This window comes from Pholis gunnellus (assembly GCF_910591455.1).
Source record: "Pholis gunnellus genome assembly, chromosome: 9".
NCBI classification, from domain to species: Eukaryota; Metazoa; Chordata; class Actinopteri; order Perciformes; family Pholidae; genus Pholis; species Pholis gunnellus.
Genome location: NC_136535.1, coordinates 1,844,133 through 1,870,622, shown reverse-complemented (window position 1 = coordinate 1,870,622; position 26,490 = coordinate 1,844,133). Strand labels below are relative to the sequence as shown.

The 26,490-nt window shown below is 42.8% G+C and overlaps 1 protein-coding gene across 1 annotated transcript in view; it reads left to right on the top strand.

Annotated features, from left to right (window-relative positions):
• The window catches only part of LOC306700961 (kinase suppressor of Ras 1-like), a 40,851-nt gene extending 16,915 nt beyond the window's left edge, over window positions 1-23,936 (top strand). The window contains 18 exon segments of the mRNA XM_079166125.1: window positions 9,446-9,593; window positions 10,653-10,741; window positions 10,743-11,032; window positions 11,455-11,618; window positions 11,733-11,799; window positions 12,738-12,821; window positions 12,907-12,968; window positions 14,907-15,019; window positions 15,182-15,356; window positions 17,871-17,928; window positions 18,278-18,329; window positions 19,041-19,232; window positions 19,324-19,520; window positions 19,701-19,797; window positions 20,243-20,376; window positions 20,601-20,732; window positions 21,051-21,186; window positions 21,400-23,936. Coding sequence (XP_079022251.1) covers window positions 9,446-9,593; window positions 10,653-10,741; window positions 10,743-11,032; window positions 11,455-11,618; window positions 11,733-11,799; window positions 12,738-12,821; window positions 12,907-12,968; window positions 14,907-15,019; window positions 15,182-15,356; window positions 17,871-17,928; window positions 18,278-18,329; window positions 19,041-19,232; window positions 19,324-19,520; window positions 19,701-19,797; window positions 20,243-20,376; window positions 20,601-20,732; window positions 21,051-21,186; window positions 21,400-21,537 — 2,328 coding nt within the window. The 3' untranslated portion in view covers window positions 21,538-23,936.
• The last annotated feature ends 2,554 nt before the right edge of the window (window positions 23,937-26,490 follow it).

The following is a 26,490-nucleotide window of genomic DNA, read 5'->3' as shown; positions in this document are numbered from 1 at the left end:
TTTAGAGATCAGACCTGCTACTTGTTCTGCTGAAGTGAAGGTGGACACTTAGGGGGCTTTGTCACTATTGGATGCTGAAGGCGCTGATCAAGCGGTGGTGTTCAGGAGGCCCCTTGCAGGGCAGCCTCTGCCATCAGTGTGTGAATGGGTGAATGATGACATATGGTGTTAAAGCGCTTCGAGTGGTCAGAAGACTAGAAAGTGGTAAATAAATGCATAATAAGTCCATTTACCATTAATGCTCATATGCTGCCTATTCAGTGGCAGCCTGAAGTCAGTTGCACATGATTTACTGAAGGTGAACACAGCAGATTGTCTCATGTCATGCTGTCACTGCTCTAGACTTCTGTGTCCTGCTGCCTTCAGATGGCTGCAGGGATTTACTGCACTGAAGGAGAACCTTTTCATATCCTATTACTATCTGTTGTTCATTACTATTAGTAATGGACAACAGATACTGTAAGAATCACGCATATTCATCATTCATTCAGTCCATGGTGGCATTGCAGTTGTGTTGTACGTGACTAACCAAAAGGCTAGCAGAGAGCCCCTAATAAAGGATTGGATAAATCCACTAAGTCAATACTTAGTGAGACAGATGTGTGTAAAACTCTTGGACATCAAGAAGAGAGAGGTCTTGCATGCCGTAAACATCTGTGACACTGGAATGCTTGAATGTTCTGTTCACAACTACAACTAGAGTGATGTGTTGGGGTTATCTTCAGGTTGTTTGAGTCAGCCAGGCCTGTGCAGAACAGAACAGTGGTGATCACCATTCAGTACTCGCTGGTTACATTTCGGTTCCACTTGCTCCTTACTTGTTGTGACGTCACACAACAATCGCACAACAATGAAGGCCCCGGGTTTACTGTGTGTCAAATGGTTTGTGTCATTTGACCAAGTGCAATTTTTGGGGGGAGTAGATACCACTAAATAATAATGTCCATAGAAAGAATGTCCGATCAATCGGACCACATTGTGAGGTGGCCTGGCTCACATTGAGTTCAGATCTCAGTGAGTGTGGACAGCATGTGGACTCAATCCACTTATCAAACGCAGCGCTCCATCATCTTCCTCCCACACAGGAGAGCAAAGGAAAGAGAGGAGAGCTGAACCCACCTGAGACCTGCTGTCTCAGTCCTGTTAAGTAACTGATGAAGAAAACACAATGTTTCCTGATTGTGCTGCTTCAATATATTTTATACATATATATATATATATATATATATATATATTATATATAATACAAGCTTTTATATGAAAATATAACAGGGCCTTTAAAATGTAGCCTTTATAGAAAAATATGTTCCTTATACCACTAAATTAGCAGAACTTTGTTATTGACAGTAAGCAGCAAAAATAACAAGGGACTTTTATTGTGAAGGATTTATAAGAAAATACAATGTGTTTATCCACCATTTTGCAGCCGCTACTTTGACCACGAAATATATCCGATCACTGTCTGATCAGGCAGATTACATGGAAGTGTCTAGTGTGGACACACACGAGGACACAGCTGAGTTCTGATCTGGTGCATCCAAAAAACAAAACCACATAGAAAAGTGTCACCACGGCCCATGATGGCTTTTACATGTCATTTTCATCCACAGGTTGTCGAGGGGCCCTGTGTGAAAATCATGTTGTACACTCTTCTGGTTTCAGTTCATATTGAGTTTGGAAAAGGTACACATTCCTAAGTACATTTGCAATTCATCAAAGCACTACATTGCACACTACAAACCAGAGGCCAGCTAGTTTTCCAGCATAGTTAAATATTGGGAAGCTGGCATGTGTGGTGTGTGCTCTGTGCCTGTGGATGAGCACCGTGAGAGGGCTGGATGGATGCACCATGCACACGGAGCCCAGAGCTTATTGTAGCCACGGGTTCATTCAGCCACAGCAACCGGAACCTCAGGAGCTCAAGGCAGCTACAGTTCTCTGAACCAGGTGCTGCAGCTGCTCTCAATGCATGATGGGAGACGTCTGGCTTTCTATCACTTTAATAATGATTTGGCTGTGTCTGATGAACACATCTTTTCTTTCTTTAATTGCACTACGAAGGTTTGTTCTGTTAATATAATCTATGTTCTCCAGTTAATGACAACTTAAATCACCACAAAGTAGCTGAACAAATGAATTCCATTCAAAGTGCACCGTTCCAATTGCTCTTTAGTTTTAACATAGTGAAGTGGAACAGAACCTTTGGGAACAAGTGAGAGGTGAGGATTAAAAAAACCATCAGATGAACGAATGTTATGACATTCATGCGACTGTGGCTCAGTGGAAAGCAAGGTCGTCCTTCAATCAGAGGTTCGATTCCTGCTAGTCGCATGTCTATTAGGGGTGGGAATCACCAGAGATCCCGCGATACGATATTATCACAATACTTAGGTCACGATACGATATTATCACGATACTGCGATATGCTAAGTATTGCGATAACATATATTGAAATGTATTACCTTTTTTCAACTGCAAATTATGTTTTATCTAATAAGATAAAGTTTTCAGTCTGTTCATCTCACTTCAATCATTTTTATTGCCGCAAAATGGGATTGTCAAGCAGACAGACTGACCAACACTGTAATAAATACCTGTCAGTTCAGTTTGTCAGGTGCATGCAACATTTATGTTTGTATTACAGTCTACACAGTCCAACTTAACTGAATGCAAACATGTGCGGACAGCTGTACGATTACAGGTATTAACAATGCAACTTGTACAAAAAATGCAGCATAAGAATGGGGGATTGCCGACAAAAACCTGGTGGTCGTAACCGACAACACTTCTAACGTGGGCGTTGCCGTTCAGTTAGCAGAATTCCTGCATGTGAAGTGTTTCGCTCACGCTCAATCTGGCCTCACAACGGGCGTTACATCTGCCAACAGTAGCCAGGCTCATGGGGAGAGTGCAGCGCATAACTGGCTTTAGAAGCACAGTGGCAAACGTCCGCGATTGATTTAAAAGCGGAAACGTCCGACGCAGACGGCGCATTTCTGATTTCTTTCTCCGAAGTCTCATCTTTGTTTTGACCAACTTCCTACCAATCACACTGACCCATGACCTCTGCTGACCTCACCAGAAAACAACTCAGCGCCATCTAGTGGACTGAAAAAGCAATTGATTTTATTTTTCTAGTACCAAAAAGTTTATAGTTTATATAATAAAAGATCGATACTTGGCTTCCGTGTATCGATACAATATCGCCACGCAAAATATCGCAATACAATGCTGTATTGATTTTTTCCCCCACCCCTAATGTCTATGTGTCCTTGGGCAAGTCACTAAACCCCAAAATTGCTCCCGTGAATGTGTGTGAATGTTAGTTAGTCCTGATGGGACCTTGCATGGTAGCCCCTGCCATCAGTGTATGAATGAGTGTGAATGCGATTGATGTGAAACCGCTTTGAGTGGTCGGAAAGACTAGAAAAACGCTATACAAGTACAGTCCATTTACCATTTACCCGTAAGTCTACTTAGGGTTAACATCAATCAATAAAGGACAATGGATGATCTGTACATTTGATACTTTTTTCACTTTCTCTTCCTGTTTGTGAATATAATTTATGTAATCGTAGTAAGACTCATACTGGGTAGAGTGACGAGGGCCTGTAGGACGCCAGTCTTGATAAAATATGTCACTCTGCTCCAGTAGGGCGGGGTCATCACCAGAGAGAAGTGGATGCTGGCAGGTTGATTTGGGGCTGAAATAGCATCTATATCCAAATACTTCCTATCTGACGGGGAAACTAGAATCAACTGACAACTGAACTTGAACTTGTTATATTCCTCAGTGTTGTCATGTCATAACTTAAGCAAGAGGCTCTCACTGTTCTTTAAATTTGAGGCTAACTAAAAGCAGCTGTCTTGATACAGATGCAGCCACTAGAACTTCCCTTCCCTAGTGGATCCGAGCTGGGTCCTTGGATGCAAGAAGATGTTAAGATGTAGTGAACGAGGGGCCGGCTCGTACCGCCCCTACGGCGCCGTATGTGGAAATCTGTTGCAATCAGCAGCAGTGATTATCGAAGCTGCAGCAGTTTATGGCCAGACATCAGCTGTTCTTATCATATTTGGTGTGTATGAGGGAGTGCGCTTCCCACACAAAGCACACATTTAATGATTATTATCAGATCGTGATCATATCATGATGAACAGGTAGTGCTGGGCGGTATGACCAAAAATGTATATCACGGTATTTTGCCTAACTCTAGCGGTACCACAGTATATCACGGTTTTCTTTTCAAACTCATACACCTAACCATGAGTTCAAGTGTGCGGAAAAGAAACACTTTTATCTCAGTGTTTTCACAGCACTGGTTTGGGAATGCGATCTTTTTAGCATATTAAATTGTTAAAATCGTGCACAGATATTTGACTTACACACATAGATTCTCATGAGATCTGCCCTATGATGTCTTTCATTGTCTCTCCTCCCTGTGTCACGGTGTGGGTACATCTCACTGGAGTCAGGAAACATATCAGAATACCCTTATCTGATTGGCTAAACTGCATCACGTGATGTGATTTACAACGCATTGGCCTGTGTTTTTCCTGCGCCGCTGAACAAGTGCCGTAAATGCTGGAAAGGAGCGTGAATAACTCCGCTGCTTTAAGACAAAGGCCTGCGACCCACTGAAAACGGGTCCGCGACTACCCACCAGTTGAGAATCACTGGTCTACAGGATCGTGACGAGCGGTGAACAGCTGTTTGTGTGGCGTGTCTTCCGTCTCTTTCGGTTTCCTTCACCTACATTCCCCTGGGTCCTAAGCCCCTCCAAGTACAGCTTCGTATCACCCTCTACGTACCAACGTACATTTATAACAAATACCACACATATTACAGTAATATTACACATTGCATATGTGTCAAACTCTATCGGTGCATCTCCGGGCTGTCTATGTTTATCCTGCATCGCTGTTCTGTAACGTTACTGGAGGACGGAGCCTCTCCCAGCTGTTAGCAGACTGTTGTGCTAGCAGGCGAGTGAGCTGTACCCAGCATGCAGTTCAACGGTGAAATTTTATAAATGTACAATTATTAGTGTTACAAATTGTTTATGTATCACAGACTGTTGTGTCGTGGTGTTTTGCTCTGTTAAAGAGCGTTAGTTGTGGGTTGTTAATTGTTATAAAGTTATAAAGTGATGACCATGACTAGGGGTCTGTCTCAATACAGATAAGATAACTAGCTCCACCCTTAATGTTTACGGTAGCGAACGTCATCTTTAGCAGCTTGTAGAAGAATGACAACAGTGTTCTGGCTATGCACCGGTATGGTACGGGAAATTGAAACCGGTATACCGCCCAGCACTACCAAACACTGACACAGATATGTTTGCTGTTGCTTTTTGCACAGAATAGCAGAACGGAGACTGTAGTTACTCATTGTAGTAACTGAGCAGTGATCCACAGACGATCATGGACAGATGAGCTCCCAATTGTTTAGAAAACATGTTGCTTCTACCATTCAGAAACGGTGGTAAACTAGACCCCAACTTAATCCAGCTTTTATTTTCAGAAGTCACAATGTATAATCTAGACAACATGAAAAAGGTAGTTTGGTATTAATACATTCTGATTTAGTTTGAAGCACTCTGATTGGGTGGATCTAAGCTGTGGACCCAGGACTGTCGAGTACACTGCCATCGACAGTACTTTGGTATGGGTGCTGTTGTAAGAACATTTTTCCCATGACGGCTATATTCAAATGGAAAACAAATCTGTCCCCTGGAGGGTATTTCCCTCAAGATTCTATGTAAATAACTGAATAAATATGAGACTTCAGTAAAACACACTAATGATAAAATGTAGAATGCGTACGATGATGTATAGCACTATGATGTAAAGTCTGTCACACAAAGCATTAATACAACCAATACTGACTACAGTAGATTACATCCGCACTTAATGCTGCTCTGATGAATGTGTCCTGAGTCATTGTGGTTAGGCTGGAAGCTTTCTGTCTCTGGCTGCAAACGCCTTCTCTCATCCAGACACGTCTGAATTCCTCTCAAAGATTCACGGGGTCTTTGAATCTATCTTTGAATAGAAGCTGAAAACAGCTTGGTTATGGTCGGGGAACGATCATGGTTTGGGTTCAAATAAGTACTTTGTTAAGGTTAGGAAACCTTCGTTGTCATGGTTACAACAATTAATACCTGGTTACGGTTACGATAGTGGACATGCTTATATAAAAAACACATTTGTTACATTTGTAACTGATCAATAACAGTTTTGGAAAGTACAGAAATCCTGCAGTCGTGCTGATAGGGCCGTGCCATTTTTAAAGGCAATCACAAAGCTCCGATGTGTTGCTTAGTTTGGAGGACATGTTGGTGGGGACACTCCTAAGGACCCGTTGCATGACTACTGCTACTCATACATCTAGAGTTATACATTTAGAAACATGCTTGGAAACCAAAAAGGGCTAGAAAACAATATGAACAATGAAGTCAAGAAATGCACAAGAGATAAAAACAAAAAGGAGGTGAGAAGAAGACTGCACCTCAGAATCATTGATGCATTCATGGGAAGATCTACGTGCACAACAAACAGTGTGGTTGCACAAGCCGATGAATCATGTTTCCAATTTATGACAAAAAATGAGTTGAAGCGTCTTTTGCAATGCTCGGAGAAGCATTCTCAAGACTCGAGGGTTCACCTTAGCGGCAGTCCTTCAGTAACTTTCTCCAAACATTTCAGACAGTTTCTCCAAAATGCATCCAGCACTTCACACACTTTCATAATCACTGCCACACGTTACCTCTTACTCTGAGAAGTGGATGCTGTACCTAAATGAACAAACTGTGCATTCCAGGAATGAGAAGAATAAATGAACAGCGGTGGGCTGCCTGTTTTTGGTAATCCCGTTTACCTGACTTGAGAGGTTAAACTGTAAATAAACTCAATCATCACCATATTGAGGCTGTCTCTGTGGCTGCTTGGGGAAGATGGAGCTTGTTCATGTTGCATGTCGGCCCCTCTAGACTGGGCATAAGATGATGTGGGGGCTCGTCCTTCATCTTTACTTGTGGCTACAGTGGCCACTTTTTCATCTGGATAGCAGTTGTGTTTGGTGTGTGGAGAAATCAATTCTGTGAGCAGCCCCTCTTAGGAAAAAAAGAGAAAAATGCTAACTAGAATTACTGCCTCACAGATGTATGCCTCCATCAACCAAATGTCTGTCCAAAATCATTTTATCCTATTAGACATTTGTGTGAAATTGTCATAATTAGCATATGAATTCTTGATTTATGACCAAAAATGTCCTTTGGTGGTCAGTGACCTTTGACCACCAAATTGAAATCAGTTCATCGTTGAGTCCAGGTGGACCTTTGTGCCAAATTTGAATAAAGCAGAATTAAAGCCATCAGCATGGAAAATCTACATGTAATTGTGTGGCTGCTGTTGCACTGTATGTGAATGGCATCAGGTGACAGGAAGTATAGTGGACCCAAGCTGTTGCCTGGCAATGCAATGCCATTGAAACGGTTTATTGATATGCATACACACACTGACACCTTACTCACACCCTGCATACTCTACACATATGCATTTATAGATCTGCGGTCCTAACGAGTACTGAGGACATGACTTTGGGGTCCTCAGTGGTTTGAACTAGTCAAATCAAGTCTTGCATGTGTCATCCTGGCAGTTGTATTGTTCTGGGAACGAGACATGGAGAATCATATACTACAAAGACTGTAACATGAAGATGCCCACCTAAATTGCTGAAGCCTCATATTAGTTTCAGCTGAACTTAACAATTGTATTTTTGCACAGAACATAGAAGTCTCAAATTCAGCCTCATTGTCTCCTGGATACAGCACATGGAATTACTGAGCCTTTTGTTACTGCAGGCTGTCCATTTCACTTACCATGGACACAATGCAGCCCCCCCCCACACACACACACACACACACACACACACACACACACACACACACACACACACACACACACACACACACCAAGGGCTGAGAAAACACATAAACCTTGTTTTCACGGTTTGCCAGCAGATTCCAGGAATCATTGTTGATCAGGTTTGGTGTTTTAGACAGTTTAGACCCACGGCTATTTCTCATACTGACTTGTTCTCATTTCTTTCTTGTTTTTGTTTGCAAACGGGCCAATCGCTCCTTCATGACGGGCTTTTCTTTTAATTCCCACTGAATAAAAAGTAACTGGGCCTGTTGACAGCTCCATGTTCTAGACACCCAGCTGTCAGCTGAGCTACAGAATACCTTCCCTTCTCCACTTGCATAAACTCTGTTGAAGCTTGTCCTGTTGCGTTGCTGTAGATGTAAATGTTCAGCTGTGCCCCCTTAGAACCAGTTATTCTTGTTTAAATAATCACAGACTTCTCTGAAATTTAACTTCAAAGCTTAGCGTTCAGCAGAATTAAGATGAGTGTCTTTAATGGGGCAGAGCGAATGAGGCTTAGATGTGCTAATATGTCATTGTAATGGCTGCATAGTGTGGCCTACTGCACACCCACTGGAACAGACTGACGTTCTGTTTGACATGAGCAAACTTCTGGAGAGAATGTCATAGAGAGACTAGTCTTTACTGCTAAATATATCCTGCTGACTCACTCTTTTTCTCCCTTTTTCTTTTTTTAAGAATGAAGCATTGACATAACTTCTCCATTCAGTAATTGTAGTTTGGGATTTGAGGATCACGATAGAATGGTCATGGACAGGATATGTTCTCTGCATGCTTGTTCTGTCTTACACGCTGCATATTGTACATAGAGGTCTACCTGACTAACTGTATTGTGATCCTGCAATAACTTCTGATCTGAACTACCTGGCAGCTGCCTCACACATAGCAAATATTGTGATGAGGAGTCGTGTTCAGGTCTAATCATTGTTCTGCTATTGAAGCCCAGCTAGTCAAAGAGTCTGTTCCATCATGTCAGTATCCCATTCATTCGAAAAGAGGCTCAAAATGCATGCGATGCACGAAATGGACATTTACTACAGAGGTTCCTGTTAGCGCGTCCTTCCTCTCCTGGGCAGCTGAACACTTTACATGTACGTATATCAGTAGACATTTGAAGTAAAACAACAACATCTTCTGGTCCATGGTGTCTCCTGTGAGATGCTCCTAATGCCTGTCAGAGGTCCTGATGCACTTGAATGGTGACTGTGTAGGCTGAGGTAAAGCAGACGTACACTCTCTAGGTCTTGGCAGGCTTGGTGAAAGTCTACCAGTGCTTATTTTAGCTGACGGCATTTTCCTAATATGTCTTCATGATTAGGAAAGTTTCACTGTTTGTGACTGATGCATGAACAGGTTCAGTGCAGGGACAACTATGTGTAGTAGACATTTATCAACATAAAGAAGTAGAAACCCATACAGGAGCCCAGACAAACCCAGTCCTCGTCATATTCTGTAAGTCCTATGATGACTGCAACAGATTTTCGTCCATCTCCTGCAGGCTGCAGCAGGGAAGCTCTCAGTGGACGGCTCGCTGCACAGCTCCAGCTCTGAGCTGCAGGACACCATGAGACGCCTGGGCTCCAACTCAGAAGATCGCTCTCGCCTCACTGCCGCCCTCTCCTGTCTGAAGAGTGCTGATGACACAGGTGAGCCTGGCTGCCCTGCAGAAATCCAAACATTAATAGGAATGCTATAAATAGTACTCGGCGGTGGCGGGCCGTGCATGTTATACCTGGGCCTGCGGTGCTGTCCTACTACAGTTGAATTACCTCCTAATAACCTCATTATGACGCATCAATCCAGCAAACCTGCAGCGGATCCACGCATTCCACCACACAAGAGCACGAGCCATTCAAATACTATTCATAAAAACGACACGATAGACAAATGAACAGTAGTAACATTACTATGTAAAAAAACTAACGCAGTTTGTCACTTACCGAAACTTAAAGAGTTTAATCCCAGTACATCGTTTCAGTTCCAGTAAGAAGTCCTTCTCCATTCATGGAGCCAGTGATGACAGTCGAGCCTCCCCAGGTGTATTTCGCCGGTCTGCTGCGGCAGGTTCGCAGCGGGGCCGGGAGCCCACCTCCGCCGGGGCGCCCGCCGGCCGGCGCTGACCACACGTCGGGCCGCGGTTGTGGAGCTGTTTCCCTGCGAACGTGTTCGTTGAGTTGTAGATCCACTCGAGTCTCTCCAAAAGTTTTCCAATGCTATGGTGTCCTCGTGTTAGCTAGTATAGCTCCAAACCCAGCCATACAATGTGCAACGCTTCTCCAACGCTGTCAGCAAGAAACACCGTTCATACAAATCCTCTTCCTGCTGAGTCAGGGCTGCAGCTGTGGCGTTGACTGACCTTGAATGCTGCTGGCTGTTTTACTGTTATTCTTTTAAATTCCTGTTTTTTAGTTGAAAAAGGTTTGTTTTACTGCACTTTGCAGCTTGTTTAGAGAAGTGCAACATAAATCCAGTCATTCAGTAATCATTTCTTGTTGTTCGGGTTCACTGGCCCTTGACTGTTCTATGAACATTGTAAAGGTAAACTCAATTTCAGATGGGGTTATAGTATATTTGAATTTTCACATTCATTTGACAGAATAAATTGATAATTATAACTCACAAGTAACCATCCCAACCATCTGTAATGTGTGACAACCCGTACTCTACTTGTGCACTCATTTTGGATCTTTACTCTTTGACTCGAGGTGATCCGAGGCCTGACTCAGGCTCCTGCAGCTCTGAGTCCCGACAGGACGGCAATGTCTTCTCTCCCATCAGCACCCCCTCCAGCTCTGTCCGCCCCCCCCCCCCCCCTGCAGCCCACCAGCACCCATGGCCGCTCCATCTCCATATCAGTGGTACCTTGTTCAGCTGACCGGAGAGCTTGCATACTAACTGAGGACGCCTTCACCCTGGAGCCAAGCAACTCTCCAGTCGCTCGAGCCTCAAAGACGCACACCAGCAAGCCCTCCCACACACCACCACCACCGTCACGCAAGCGGCTGCAGCTCCTCCCCAACATGACAAGAAGCAAGAGTCAGGAGTCACAGCTGCCCAACCGCATCGAGGAGCCGGCGACACACAAGTGGGTTTTTGAACTGATGCTGCAGTCATGTGTTAATGGTAATGATGGCAGATCAGTGCCTTACATTTCAGCTGCTAAAAAAGTTGAGAGATGCATTGTTGCATTTCGGTATAGCCTCAGCCATTCTGTATGTCGTTACATTGAAAACACTGGACGATTACTGCTTAATCAATCGCACGCCAGAGAAATCATCACCCAACAATTACAATTCTGGCTGTGAATATTTGTGATCTCCAGAAGTTAGGCTCACTTTATAGGCTCACTTTATATTGATTTGATATTAACTTTCATCAGTTTCAGTCTCTAGAAGTAGCAGCGTCAGCAATGCCATGCCTCTGTGCGGTGCAGCCGCCCCCTCACAGTGTCACAGGGTGAAGTGACCTGCTGTATACAGTGGTTTTAGTTGCGGTCTGTCTTTGCAGAGCTGGTAAGAAGAACAAAGTGCTGGGTGCTCTTCAGTTCAACGGCTGTGGTAACAGTCCTGAGGACTCAGCGCTGCGCTCACCGCTGCTGTCTGCCCGAACGCCTGGCCCCGTCCCAGCCTCAGCCCCCTACATGATGCCTGCCACCCCCACCCTGCTGGACAGTGAGTCCTCATCACAGATACTGGCCTAGAGTCCTGCTCCCTTGTCCTTCTATGATTCTGTGATTCTGTTTAGTTTTGTGTTTTTGACATGCATCTCTGTAATGTTCTTCACAGATGTGACCATGCACAGGAGTTCCCCTCAGACAATGAGGAGAGACATTGGCCTGGCTGTAACACACAGGTCAGTTACTGTCGACTCTACACACCTCCACCTTGCGGCTGAAAAACGCAGATCGTTGCATTCCTATTTTTAATCGCAAACTTATTTGGGGTTTAGCTTAAAAAGCTAATTGAGTTTTTATGGGATGTTTGGGTTAAAAGTCTGCCCATTTTATTGAATCATTACCTACATCTTCCATCACATGTGCAGATCATTTGCTTATAATGCTAAATGTTTGTTTCTATCTGCATATGACAAGTTACCCCATTATTTACATTTTAGTCATAATATTTCCTGTAACTTCCAATGGAAAGTTTCCACCTTGAATATTCCCAGAATTTTGCAACCGTTCTTAAGAGATGAGGTCACATCTATGGAGCCTACGCATACAGGAGTGTGTCCCTTACTACGTCCTAGCTGCACCTCCTGTAGCTGCAGCGACTGACACCAAGCGAAGACAAGAATTATGACTGTGTGCTTTTGTAGTTGCAGACGACAGTGTTGATAGTGAAAAGAACATTCAGGGGCTTTATAAAGGAAAGAATTCAGAACTTTTTATTAACAGACATCTAACAAAGCCATGTCCACTGCAACCCTTCGTCACAGAGAATGTAGAATGTAAATGAACACCTCTGCCATTGTAACGTCATGTACAGTACATGATATGTTGTGAAGTATAACTTTAGTTTTAGTATTGCACCATGAAGTTGAGGGAGCAATAAGAGTCAGATCATTTTAAAAGCCTTTCAGTGCTTAATATGGGTCAAGCTCCAAAAACACTGGATCCAAAACATTCCTTTAGTAGGGCTTCACTTCCTGTTGCTTTCTGTTGTTAATGTGGAGTCTCCAGTCCCGAACCAGATAACCCTGCATTCAATACTACAGTCACTGAATGTAGGGGCTGACTGGCATTAGGTGAATTCATTGTGATAAAGAAATGTTTTTTCTTCCTTTTGTAGGTTTTCAACCAAGTCCTGGCTCTCCCAGACGTGCCAAGTGTGTCGCAGGAGCATGATGTTTGGTGTCAAGTGCAAACACTGCAAGTAAGCGAGTGTAAATATAACCTTCCTGCTCTGTTTGATTATACTACCACCTGTTATGGTTATCATCTGTTTTATCTGTTCACAGGTTAAAGTGCCACAACAAATGTACCAAAGATGCTCCCTCATGTCGGATATCATTTCTCACATGTAAGCACTTTCTTACACTTTTTTTAAATTGAATTGCCAGAGAAATACCTTACGATTGTTGCTCATGCTCTAGTGATTTACTGCTCATAACATCTCAGGACAAGTGCATTAAGGTGTGTGTGTGTGTGTGTGTGTGTGTGTGTGTGTGTGTGTGTGTGTGTGTGTGTGTGTGTGTGTGTGTGTGTGTGTGTGTGTGTGTGTGTGTGTGTGTGTGTGTGTGTGTGTGTGTGTGTGTGTGTGTGTGTGTGTGTGTGTGTGTGGCTGTTTACTGTGGTGGCAGTCCAGAGTCCAGCTGAAGTGAACTGAGGGAAAGCACAAATGTCTGGGTCCATCTCAATAGGAGTGACAGAGAAATTGAAACGTTGACATCATGCTGACAGCGGCTCAGAACACTAAGTGTGCTTCAGGTGATTTGCAGTGAAAAGACATCTGGTCAACATGTTGGTAAAGGTTGTACTTTTCCTGTTATTACCTTTATTTCAGCTGCATTTGAGTGAAAATATCTCCGACATGTAACACGTTCTACAGGATCTCACAGCCATAGTCCTCAAAAGTCAAGTCGGTAACGAACATCACAGCGTTACACATGGCAAGGTAGTCGGTTTGGTTTCAGAATCTGGGGAAATAAACCTAGTCCACAATTTAATTACATTGGGGCTGCAGCGACTGACACCAAGCTTGTGTTTGTGTGTGTGTTTGCACAGCTCTCTCTCTCTCTCTCTCTCTCTCTCTCTCTCTCTCTCTCTCTCTCTCTCTCTCTCTCTCTCTCTCTCTCTCTCTCTCTCTCTCTCTCTCTCTCTCTCTCTAGAGCAAAACACAGCGCAGACTCCCACTGAGCTGAACTGAAACCAAATTCTGATTATGTTCTTTCACTGCATTGATGCAGTCGTCCGTATAGAAATGCTTCTATCGGTTTCAAGACTTGATGCAGCTTTAGCACCAGTTATCAGTGTCCTTTGTTGCTTTATCTTTTTATATCTATTCAGTTGTAATGTACTTATATCATTCAGTAGATGTTTTTTAATGATTTATTCTATTCTGACCTGATTACACAGGGGACAGTACAGAGCTGAGATGAAATGAGAGGAGAGATGAGGAATAACATGTAACAAAGGTGCTGCTGGACTGGAACTAGTAACTTCATAGTCCGCATTTTAAACCCCAGGAACATTTCTTTACCAACCTAAAAGACAGAGTGTGCCTCTTTGCCCCATGCAGTGAGTGGCTACAGAGCATGGATCTGAGCTCCACCAATGAGCTGCTTCTGTTTAACTGTTGCCTGTCATGCACCATGTCATTGCTAACTGACAAGTAGACCAAGATCATGACAACATGAGTAACTTCTGGATCCTTCTTACAGCAAAGGTTCACAGTTTTTGTCCAAGTCTTGGGGTGTGTTTGTGGTTCATGCTTGTTGTGAGGCTGTATCATGCTGCTGAGTGTCGACGAGGATCCAAGGACTCTTTAAAGGTGCATTAGGTCTCTCTGTTTCCATCACAGAGGGTTTTATAGTTAGACTTAGTTACTGTAGGAGTTGTAGAGTCTGCCATGCTGTTATTCTGTGTACAATGATTCAGCTCAAACAGAAAGTGCTCTGATTGGACCCACACAATGCTTGTGGACTGATGACTGGAATCCTCTGTGTTAAGGGGCTAGTATGAACACATTGATTCTGTGCTGAGCTGCTGTGGTGAGAAAGTAACAAAAAGGAAATGTTGTTTTCGTCAGACTGCTGAAACCTCACATTAGTTTCCTGTACACTTTGGGATGTATTATTGCACAAAAGCACATGAGGAAGGGATCTTATAAAAGCCCGTATGAACTGGATGAATGATTACAGGTTGTGAAAAGTTACTACTGTTCTGTTGAAAATGTGTGAACTTATCTTTTATTATATATTGTGATGTAAAATGAGCTAATGCTTGAATATGTTTGTAGTGCCAAGGATGCGGAGGGCAGAATCAGTGCCATCAGATATCAATAATCGGATTGATCACACAGCAGAGATCCCACTGCAATTTGGCACTTTACCAAAAGCAATAACCAAAAGGGTAAGTACAGGTTTCTCTCTCATTACAATATGCTTGGTATTCTGTTGCTGACTTTATCCCAGAGGTAAATGTAGGTAAGATTAGAAATGTAGTGTACGTGTTGGAGGCTCCTTACTTGTGTCTGTGTGTGTGTGTGTGTGTGTGTGTGTGTGTGTTTTCCAGGAGCCTCCCCCCAGTTTGAACCAGCTGGACTCCAGCAGTAACCCGTCATCATCCACCTCCTCCACACATTCGTCCCCTGCACATTACCAGCAGAATAACCCAACAAGTGTCAGCGCCACACCCCCGACCAACCCGTCGCCGCAGGGCTCCAGGGACAGCCGCTTCCACTTCCCAGGTCAGCCCCCCGTCCCTGGAATCTCTCACACACACACCAGCCTTGTGTAAAGTTAGCACGGTTTGGGTGTTAAAATACACTCATTGTACAGTATCTGGTTTGAGATATTTATGATACTCAGTCTCATTGATGTGATGTGCTGGATCACTTATCATTAGCATAGCACAAACTGCAGCCTCCATAACGACCATACGTTGAATCAACACCTCTCTAAAACATTGTAACCTCCATGAAGGTTGATGGATCAGACTGCATTACTTTTAAATAGTTGATAATTGTCTGTATTTTAATGCATTGTGGCAAGAACATTTTCAATGTGTGTAAGAAATGGACACATTTACCAAAAACCAAAGTGTACGAGGTAGACCGGCTCATGTCAACATGTTTTTTTGTTTTTTTCTTTAAGTCAAAGTACTGTAATCTATGCTGATATTTAGTATTTTTTCAGCAATGGACTATTTTCAGGCTGAAAAGGGTAAAAACAAACAAAAACAAAACACTATTAGGACCATTGGGAACATTGAAGTGACAAAATCCGTCCAGCGTAGCTCACACATTTCAGGCTGGGAGATCACAGCGTTCCACAAGCTCTCTTAGCTGCTGTAGTCAAATTAGAACAAACAAATAACTCTGTCACATGGCACGATCGTAAAAACATAAGCAAAAAAGCCGTCATGAAAGTGCCTTTTGCGATTTTTCTCTTTCAAGTTGTTATTTGTGTTTTGTTTACACGGCACGTTTTTAAAACTGGTGGTTGCCGACGCTGCATTGGCTCTTGTGTTCGACCGATCACTGTACACTTCCATCTCTCACGGCTCCTCTTGTGCTGAGAGAGTACCTACTCTGAAACAGGAGCTAAAAAAGCCCCTCATAACTACGAGAACAACAATGTTCTTAGAACTATGAACTAGGTTGAAAAGGCCTAAAGCCCTCAGTGGCTCTGGAGGAGCGTTCTCTTTCTGAAAACAGGAAATAACTCAAAAGCCTGCATTTCAAACTAGAGGCATTGAGTTTGAAAGATGGAGACATTTACCAGGCAGTGCTATAATGCTCGTGGTTGCATTATGGGAAATGTAGGATCCAGTGTTTTTGGAGGTGACTCATAATTGGGACTAAACGTCTGCTTTGATTTGAACAGGTTTTTTTATATGTTTACATATTTCACTGTTTCTGTTGTTGACAGTGAAGCTAGTATTGAATGACTCATAAACACTACAAGTTAACCAGTAGTCATTCTCAAGATACTACCCTGTAGTCATAAAGTCATTACTGCATGACTGCAAAGTTGTATGAAAAACCAGCAGCACTGTGTGTTTACATGAGGGCTCACAGAGACACTCAATGGAGAGTGTTTGCCCCGTACACACTGCAAAATGGAAATGGAGTAATGTGGATGAGGCTACATCCACATTACTCCATTTCCATTTGAAAACGCATGTTTTGCTACTTTTACACTGAGCGTCCACACTACGCCGGCGTTTTCGAGCAAAAACGTTCCCGAGAGACGGATAAGTTTGAAAACTCCGGGTTGCGTTTTCGTGTGGACGGTCGAAAACGGATACGTTTAGAAACGATGACGCCCACACCCGCGTTCACTACTTGATTGGTTCCTAGCATTCATGACGTGTCCTTCCCTGATTCGTCACAAATCTATCACGTGACCCTTACCCAGAAGCTCACAAACAACAACATTGATTACCGATCAACTACCAGGTTAATTTAACATGGAGAACTGATTACAGGCGATGCTGACCTTGTTGTCTTTACTAGCAGCTGTTGTCCAGTTAAAGTCTGCATTATTACGGAGGAAGCAGCTGTTATTGGAGCGATTAGCGAGCGGCGTGTCCAGCGGCGTTACCAGACCTATGGAGCAGCCGTCTGAAGTTAAGGTTAGCGGCTTTAGGGAGGGTGATGGACACAAAACGGAGGACTTTCCTTTCCTTATTAATGCTTATTTTGTTGTGCACAACTATTGTGAAGTCTGCAGATAAAATGTAAAGGAACAAAACAGTAATTGCTCTCCAGTACGACAGAGACTTCAGCCACCAGCAGAGCTACGAGTGAGAACTGACAACGAAACCGACGAAACGAGTGAGAGACGTGTGTTGACACATTTATGGACCATAATCTAGTAAACCTTTACGTGTTAATTTTAAAGTAAATTTGATATGAGAGAGAGAGAGAGAGAGAGAGTAAGACCTGCAGCACTGTAACTAAGTCTGAAAAATAAAACTTTCCACGAAGTGTGTCTGTTTGAGTTCATAGAGGAAGATTTTAGAGAAGATCTTAAGAATCAAATACGACCTTTCATTATAAGAAGTCCACACATCAACAGAAGAGGCCGAGCAGACACAGACACACAAAAAGGCGTGGCAAAAGTGTTACACAGTGTTGTAAGTGGTTCAAACTTCTGATAACTTTGATAACTGATAACATCGTCTGTTCTGAATTGATAAAGTAACATGTATTTATACTGTGCACAGTGCAGTATTCTGAAGTTGTCTTTTCCAACAGATGTTCCTGCTTCCACATGTACTGCTGTTCAACACTGTGGCAGCAACAATGAGTCTGGGTAAGAGAAAGCAACATAGGTTCCATATTGGCTGATATTAGCTAATCACATTTCATATACGTCAGCTGATCAGTAAGAAGAAATGTCAGCACAGATATGTTTAGGATAAATAAGTTCATTCAGAGACAATGTCTCCAGCAGTTTATTTGTACACTGAAATGTCCTACTCAGCATCTCAGTCTCTAATGTGAAGAATCCTTATTGTTGTGCTTCTTGTTGATGTTAAAAAACTAAAATTAGTCTGTATATCCATCACATTTTTTAAGATTTCAATAAAAAACTCTGTAGGCTAGTACGTACAGAGCTTAATATATATGTCGGTTGCTAATTCTTGTGGTTCTTCTCTCAGAGCGTCCCAGCTGGCCCTCACTGAAACACAGCTGACCGCGGAGCAACGAGGGGTGAGTCCTGACAGTCCTTTCAGTTCGTCTTTTTGGTCACCAAAGGAAGTGAAAATCAAGTTATTTGCCTGTTACTGATGGGATGGGATGCTGATCTGGCTCACAGCACAGCTCATGTCTTACTTACTATCACTACTGTATTTTGTCATCAGTGAAAGTTGGAAGAACTGAAAGTGTGGTTGTGTTCTCTCTCTCTCTGAGCAAGGCCAGCAGATAAAGTAGGAAGTCCTGCGGAGTAACAGCCTGAGCCGGCGGCTCCAAGCTAAAGGTGCAAACAGCGCTAACAGTACAAACTACGGCGAAAGAGCTAACAGAGTTTACCTGAGGGGGGACCAGAGGGTGGGTGCTACGCTACCGGCACAATGCTGTTGTTCAGGACAGCGATATCAGCTGTAACCTCCGTACGAGAGCAGAGCAGAGCAGCGGCCGTGAGCTAACTAGTGGAGCACGCTCACATGCACTAACATGCACTGACATGGCCATCCTTACCATAATAACAGCACCTGAGGGCAGCAGCCTCTGTGAAGAGGACCTGCTCCCTATGGAGATATGAACGTTCATTCTTAGTTTATACATTAAAAAACATAGTTGAATATTATATTCTACTAAAATGTATTTAAAAATGTAGCAAATGAACAATAACACCAAAGAACTCTGGTAGTTGACTCGGTATCCTGTTCCATGTTCACTTCTCTAGTTCATGTGTTTCAGGAGGAGGCAGCTGAGCAGTGCACCAGAGAAGATGAGGACGGGCTGGAGGACCTGCCTGCTTCCATACGCCGTCGGGGGGCCGTCGGACACTGGAGGGGCCCTATCCGCCGTAAGGCCAGCCAGACCAGCGTCTACCTGCAGGAGTGGGACATCCCATATGAGCAGCTGGAGCTGGGAGAGCTGATTGGCAAGGTGAAGACAGACATGTACTATAGACACACTCAATCTTAGAATACAACATACAATAGCATCATCTGACACAATGGACTCTGTTATGGTCCAGGGGCGCTGGGGGAAGGTGCATAAGGGCCGCTGGCACGGAGAGGTGGCCATTCGCCTACTGGAGATTGACGGCAACAACCAGGATCACCTGAAGCTCTTCAAGAAGGAGGTGATGAACTACAGGCAGACCAGGCACGAGAACGTTATTCTGTTCATGGGCGCCTGCATGGCCCCGCCACACCTCGCCATCATCACCAGGTACAGCTGCATGACTCATCAGGTCTCAGTTCTGCTCTTCTTCCCTCTTTTCCAGCACACTTGCAGTATATAAACTACCGGTATGGTGATACTTATACATGTGATATGTGGTTTTGCTGTGTATTTTTGTTGATTTTGAATTTGGTTTTAGTTCCAATGTGGCCTGTGTTTTCTCTGCAGTTTCTGTAAAGGTGTGACTTTGTACTCTGTTGTAAGAGAAAGAGGTCACATGCTCGACATCAATAAAATCAGACAGATTGCACAGGACATTGTAACGGTAAGCAACCCTTGATCCGTGTGAGATTGAATGAGTAAAAAAAGCTAAACTCAATCATTTCAATACCAATATATGATCATTTCTGTTAATCCATGAAGCTAAATTTCACATAACCTAATGTTCATTAAATCCTTATTTGAATCCGATGAGATACAGCTTGTGAAAGGATCCAACCCTTTCAAAAGTAATCAGATTTGATACACTGAAAATGTAATATTTTAACGGGACATCGGTTTAATGTTTGCATGCTCTGGAAGCTCCAAGTTAACACAGATGAGAAAATAATGCTTAATTACTTAAATATATATATATATGGATTAATTATTACTTATTAGTATCACTGGTCAGACTGTGAATCTGAGAGAAAATGTGAAAATGAAGACCAATGTTAGAAGAAAGTTAGAGATGAATAGTTTGAATTCACTCATCTTCTACTCTTATACAGGGAATGGGTTATCTGCACGCCAAAAGCATCATTCACAAGGATCTGAAGTCTAACAACGTGTTCTATGACACAAACAAGGTGGTCATCACAGACTTTGGCCTGTTTGGGATGGCTGGAGTGGTACAGGAAGGCAGGTAGGAGTGAAGTCTATCTATCTAAATGATCTGTACCTCCTCTGGTAAGCCAAGGTTACTGTCTTCATTCGTGTGTGTGTGTGTGTGTGTGTGTGTGTGTGTGTGTGTGTGTGTGTGTGTGTGTGTGTGTGTGTGTGTGTGTGTGTGTGTGTGTGTGTGTGTGTGTGTGTGTGTGTGTGTGTGTGTGTGTGTGTGTGTGTGTGTGTGTGTGTGTGTGTTTTTAGAAGGAAGAACATGGTGCGGATACCTCGGGGCTGGATCGACTACCTGGCTCCAGAGATTGTTCTAAAAATGAGTCCAGAGGTGGACGAGGACCAGCTGCCTTTCTCCAAAGCTGCTGACGTTTATGCATTTGGGTATTGACTGATTGATTGGAATTAAACAGCCTCCTACAGCACTAATTGTATGCTATATTGTAAAGTTAATTTGACATTTAAACTAATGTTTTTCATTAACAGAGAGAGTATCTTTTGCTGCACTTACATATTCTTTGGAGTCTGTTGATGTTTGAATCCCTCAAAGTTTACTGCTCACAGCTAGTGCACCACTTATTTTTGTGTTACCTTACAAGTTACAACATGTTCTTCATACACCAGACTGTGGCATACTTGCTTGGTGGTTTCACTGGCACCACATTTTTCCTGATCAGATTTTTCCGATGTGTCCTTTTTTAGCACAATCTGGTATGAGCTGCAGGTCGGAGACTGGCCAATGACCAGCCTGCCTGCGGAGACTAAAATCTGGCTAGTGGGCAGCAATGTGGGCATTAAGAAGGTGCTGGCAGAAGCCAACCTGGGCAAGGAGGTGACGGTGAGTCTGTCACATAGAACGTAGAAGGACAATCCTAATTTGATCAGAGGGAAGGGGTCTGTGTGGAGCTGAGATGGGACCAGCAGGAGTGTGAGAGGCAGACACACTTGTCTGTTAGCATTAATGTCTGCTTAATAAAACAATGATACCACATTAGACAGGAACCCTTTTAGTGAAATATAAACAACAGCAATCCTCCTTCCATCTCAACAGGAGATCCTGTCCGCCTGCTGGTCCTCTGAAGCCGATAACAGGCCCACCTTCACCCCGCTGGCAGGCATGCTGGAGAGGCTGCCTAAACTCAACCGCAGGCTGTCTCACCCCGGACACTTCTGGAAGACAACTGAGTAGGTACCATAGAGAGAGAAGGCTTATTCATGATCCAGGGTGGAGCAGCCTACAACACCATTTACACCAGCATTCAAGAAGGGAGTCTTCACCATTTTATTTAGACATCATCATCATCATTTTAATGTCATGTAAGCAGAAATGAGATGACCATCAATCAAATGGAAAATGTTGTAAATAAGATTTTGTAAAGAAATGTGAACATTTTGAAGCTGTCCTGCTGAGTATCAACTAATATAAACGACCTTTTCTAACGTGACTGCTCTTTTGTATTTTGAGGAAAGTTCTAGTAAGACTCAAGACAACATGTTGCTGTGCCTATGGATGGAGTTGTTGCTCCCTTTATACTTCCTTCATCTGTTTTCCAGACACTTGTTTGTCATAGTCAGCAGTATTTCCTCTCTTCACCTCTCCTTCTTTCTCCTGTCTCTGTGATTTCCTCTCCTCCGGGTGCCGACTGATCCCCTGATCCACCTCTGCCTGTTCCTGTTGTGTCTGATCTCCACGGTCTCCCTTCCATCCCACATTGTCCCCTCTGTCCGTGCCTTTGATTCCCTGTCTCTTTATGTTCTCACTTGTTTTCCACCACTCCCTATTTCTGTCTCCTCACTCCGCTGTTCTCCTGGTAAAGGCTGTGGGATCATCATCATCATCATCATCACTGCCTGAGAGATCTCTGCCATCAGCGTCTGCATGCACACTGTCCATACATGTACAAATACAGCAGCTGAGAGGCCAAGGTGCCTAATAAAACTGAAACGTAATATTGGCTTGAGGAAATATTGACAATATCAACTAAATATCTTCTTTGAAATTAAATATCATTTCAATTTCAAAGAGGAGTTTTCAGAGCTCTTATCTGGGGCGACATGTCCTTCCCATTGTCACCTGATGTTTAGAACTGTCGCATAGCTGCTTTTGTTGTCCCAGATATAGAGCGCTGCAGGGATGACCTACTGCTGTAGCCAACAGGAAGTTAGCATCGTACTGGTTCCCTCCACAAAAATTCAAACAGATGTTTCCATTGGATTTAGGATTATGGAGACTTGTGATCTGTATCTTTATTGATTTTGAATACAGAGACAAATCTGATGAATTCTCAGTAATGCAAGTTCTGTATGCAGAGCTTGTGGACTGTGAGGGTGTGTCAAGTCAACTGAGAGAATGTAGGATCCTGTTAAGTGCTAAGACAAGCAAGGGGTCATGTGACAGAGGAATAGAGGCGGGACATCCGTAGGCTACTTCTCTGTTCTCTTTCTACAAACTCTAATGCCACTTTTCATGATATGAAAATCACATTAGCTGCTATTGAAACAACATATCGTTTGTCTTTGTCTCTACTCTGTTTTTACATTTCAAGCTTTTTGTATGTGTGCAAACTGGTTTCTCCTACGTTCTAACTGCTTTCCATAAATGACAATCTGAAAACTGTTGACTTGGAAGTCTGTGGATGATCCAGAGTGACCACGATACTTTTTCTATAAATTCAAATTGCTGTTAAATTTTTAGCCACACTAAACACACACGCCCCAGGAATGGCAGTGTTATGTGGTCGTTCAGTCCACTGTGATACATACTGAAATATCTCAGCAACAACGATATCATTTATGGTTCACAGATGATGAATTGTATAACATACTGGCTAAACAATAGCGCGGTGTAAGCATGTAACATCGTGACATTAGCATTTAGTAAAAGCACCATTCAGTACAGCCTCACAGAGCTTCCAGCATTGTTTCAACTTGGTTTGTACACTGTAGTGTTCAATGTTGTGAGCATCACAAAAGAATTGGCCAGTTACATCCATGGTATCGTGGTAAATCTCTGAGACTGAGGTCTCCAAACCTGGACCAGTAAAAACCAATATCTGCATTTCCTTTGCATGACCCAGCCCTTTAGATGCAGACAGTTATGATGAGCTGGACTGTAGGTTCAGCCCAGTCCCCAGGGAAACATGTTGACATTGTCTGCAAACCACAGATATGTTGGATGTTTTGTGCTTTGGTAAGAGCAAGTGAGGTAAACATCATTAATGGATCAAATAGCAAACCGATGAGAGATAACTGCCACACTGAGATTTTTTCCTTGGGCAGGAATACAATGTACGCTCGGTGAATGTGTTGGGCTTCACCAGCATGATCATAAACATGATCTTATGTATATAGAGTGCTGGGGGTTGTATTGAATATACAGTGTTTGCACAAGGGTTTTTAAGTTTAGATCATTTGAATTGGTACTTTAGTCCCATTGATGTATAGATAAATGTGTAAACTGTGGTTGTGTTTTTTAGTTTTTTTTTACGGTTGAGGTCTAATTTGCGGAGTATTTTTGTACAGGATGTGTTGATACTTTGTGTGCCTCTGGTCTGAACAATTGAAGATATTAAAGCTGAATCCAGTGACTCTGTGTGCTTATTTTCTTACAGAATCAATGTCATGATGATGCAACCTAAATGTGCAGTCCATGTTATAATATACTTACTTATACAAGCAGGTAGTAAAGAACACTTGTATCAAAGTCAGTACCAAGCTCAGATCTAGTCCAAAAAAAGACCAAGTCTACATGAGATTGTGACTGAAGACAAATTACATTTAGTACATTTTAGACCAAAGTGTATACTCTAAACATAGATTATTTAATTCTGTTGCACCAAAACTTTAAAATCCATTTTATATTAGCTGTATTTAATATTCTGACAATATATCAACACCTATAATCTATGCAAAGGGTAGTAATGTCTACTGAGCAGAGAATCTGTCCCTCCGTGTGTGCTATCAGAGCTTCTCCTCTTTGTTCACATAGCCAGCGTGCCTTTTAGTGCCCGTTAGTGCATATGAGTGTGCCCGTTAGTGCATGTGAGCGTGCCCCCCTGGTTAGCTGATTACGCCGTTCTGACCGACGGCGTCGTTGCGGAAGCGTAGCGCCGACCCTCGTGTTCCCCCTCAGGTTAAAACTGTTAGCTCTGTCTTCGCTTTCGTCGTAGTTGCACTGTTAGCGCTATTAGCACCGTTAGCTGTAAGCAGCCGGCTCACCGTCAACATGTTGAGAGGCAATCAAAATGCTCCCAGTCTCGGATCTTGCACCTTTAAACTGTGATCCTGTATTAACTTTGAACTTGCACTTGAGGAGGTTCAACTTGTAAAATAGCTGTCTTTTAGAGATGGATTGAGCAGAATGATTAAGTTCTTCAATGAAAGTTTAGGGACAGACTCAATCAGTTGAGTTTTGTAATGCTGCTGCTAATTTTCTCTCAAGATATGGATTCAGCAAAGACACTGTTATGGAGCTGAACAGGAGGACTGGACCAACACGCAGTCTCTTTTCCTTTGTTAGGACACTTAACTGCTATAGATAAGAAGGTCTTATAAACTTCAAACCCTTTTCTTTTACTGGTGAATGTACAACACACCATCCAGTCATATCTGCAGTCATCTTGCCGTTAACTGTGACCTCAAGGTAACCCAGCTAAATCGCTCCTGTAAGGCATGTGACTAGTCATTCATAGACTTCTGTAATAAAACCTTTACCTGCCTTTTGTTTGGGGACTGAGGAGGGATTTTGTTGATCACTCACATGTCAAGCTATGTTATGGTGTCAAAAATGCTCTTTTGCAAGTTAAAGTACTGCATTTTAAATTGAAATACACGTCTGCTTTGATAACAACACACAGAGGGAGAGAGACTTCAATCTCTGCTCAGGTAGACATTACTCCTATAAACATTTCCATATATGACAGCTGTTTGATGAGATATTAATGTTCAGAATGTTCAATACAGCTACTTTATTTATTTGTCTTTTTTTATTTATGCATTTTGTTGTTTTACTTTCTAATTACTTTCTAGCCCGAAAGCCCCCCTCTTTTACGGAGAAAGTTTAGCGTACAGCGTGTCGTATAATGCACTTTTCAGGAACAAATATAATGATGTTACACACATGTTATATACCCAGTTAAAGAAAAAATCTGGGCTACAAGATCATGGAAGCCATTTTTACACACTCCAAACACAATTCTACACAACTAAAACAAGCAGCTAAAATAATTCCCACAATATCAGTCATATTTCGCCATGAGGGAGCCGATTCCACGCTCCGGTCGTAGCTACCAAGACAAAGCTAGAAGCTAACATGGAAAAACCGAGATACCAGAAAGCAAGAGAATTCAACACAGATTATGGAGATATCTTCAAAATATCTCTCCGCGAAACCATTACAGATATATGAACCACAAACCGCTTTATCGATAATTATCAGAAACACAGCTTACCTTTTGCTGTTTTCGTGGAGATGAAGGCATAAAATCTGTGGGTATCGTTGCAAATATCTGTTCTACGGATGTAGAATCTGTTTCAGTGAAGACGGGTTGATTTTGAGCCCGGGCGAGCTGGGGGTAGGGATTTAATTTACGGCATACCGGATTTTACACTTCGCTAGAGACGGCGCATTTTCGATTTTGACTGGCTAAGAGTGCTGTCAATCTTTCCCACGTTACCCCAGCTCAATTCTATAGTCTCTGACGCATCGAAGGAGGGTTCATTCACTGAAATCGACTAATGGGCTGCTGACTTACAGGTCCGCGTCAACACAGAGGAGCTGGAGTCAGCCAAAACTCCAGTACGCAGAGACACACAGACAGGGCTCAGAGAGCATTCTGGCTCTCATGAAGCCAAACTGCTGTATTTGGATGTATAGAACAATATTAGTGATAAAACGAGTGAAATATATAGTTATATAGTATATAAAATTAAAATGGAACAGATGTTTCCAAAATGACCATTTTGGTGACCTCGTCTGACCTCTCTGTACTAAAACCTCTCTAATTCTGTTCTGCTTCACTTTATCAAAGTCAAACTTTGCAGAGAGACTGTTCACATGTTGTGCTATGATTTGGGAGAGGTTTAGACCTGCAGCTGCATCATTCAAAAGAGATAACAATAAAAGTGCTTTTTTTCAGGCAAA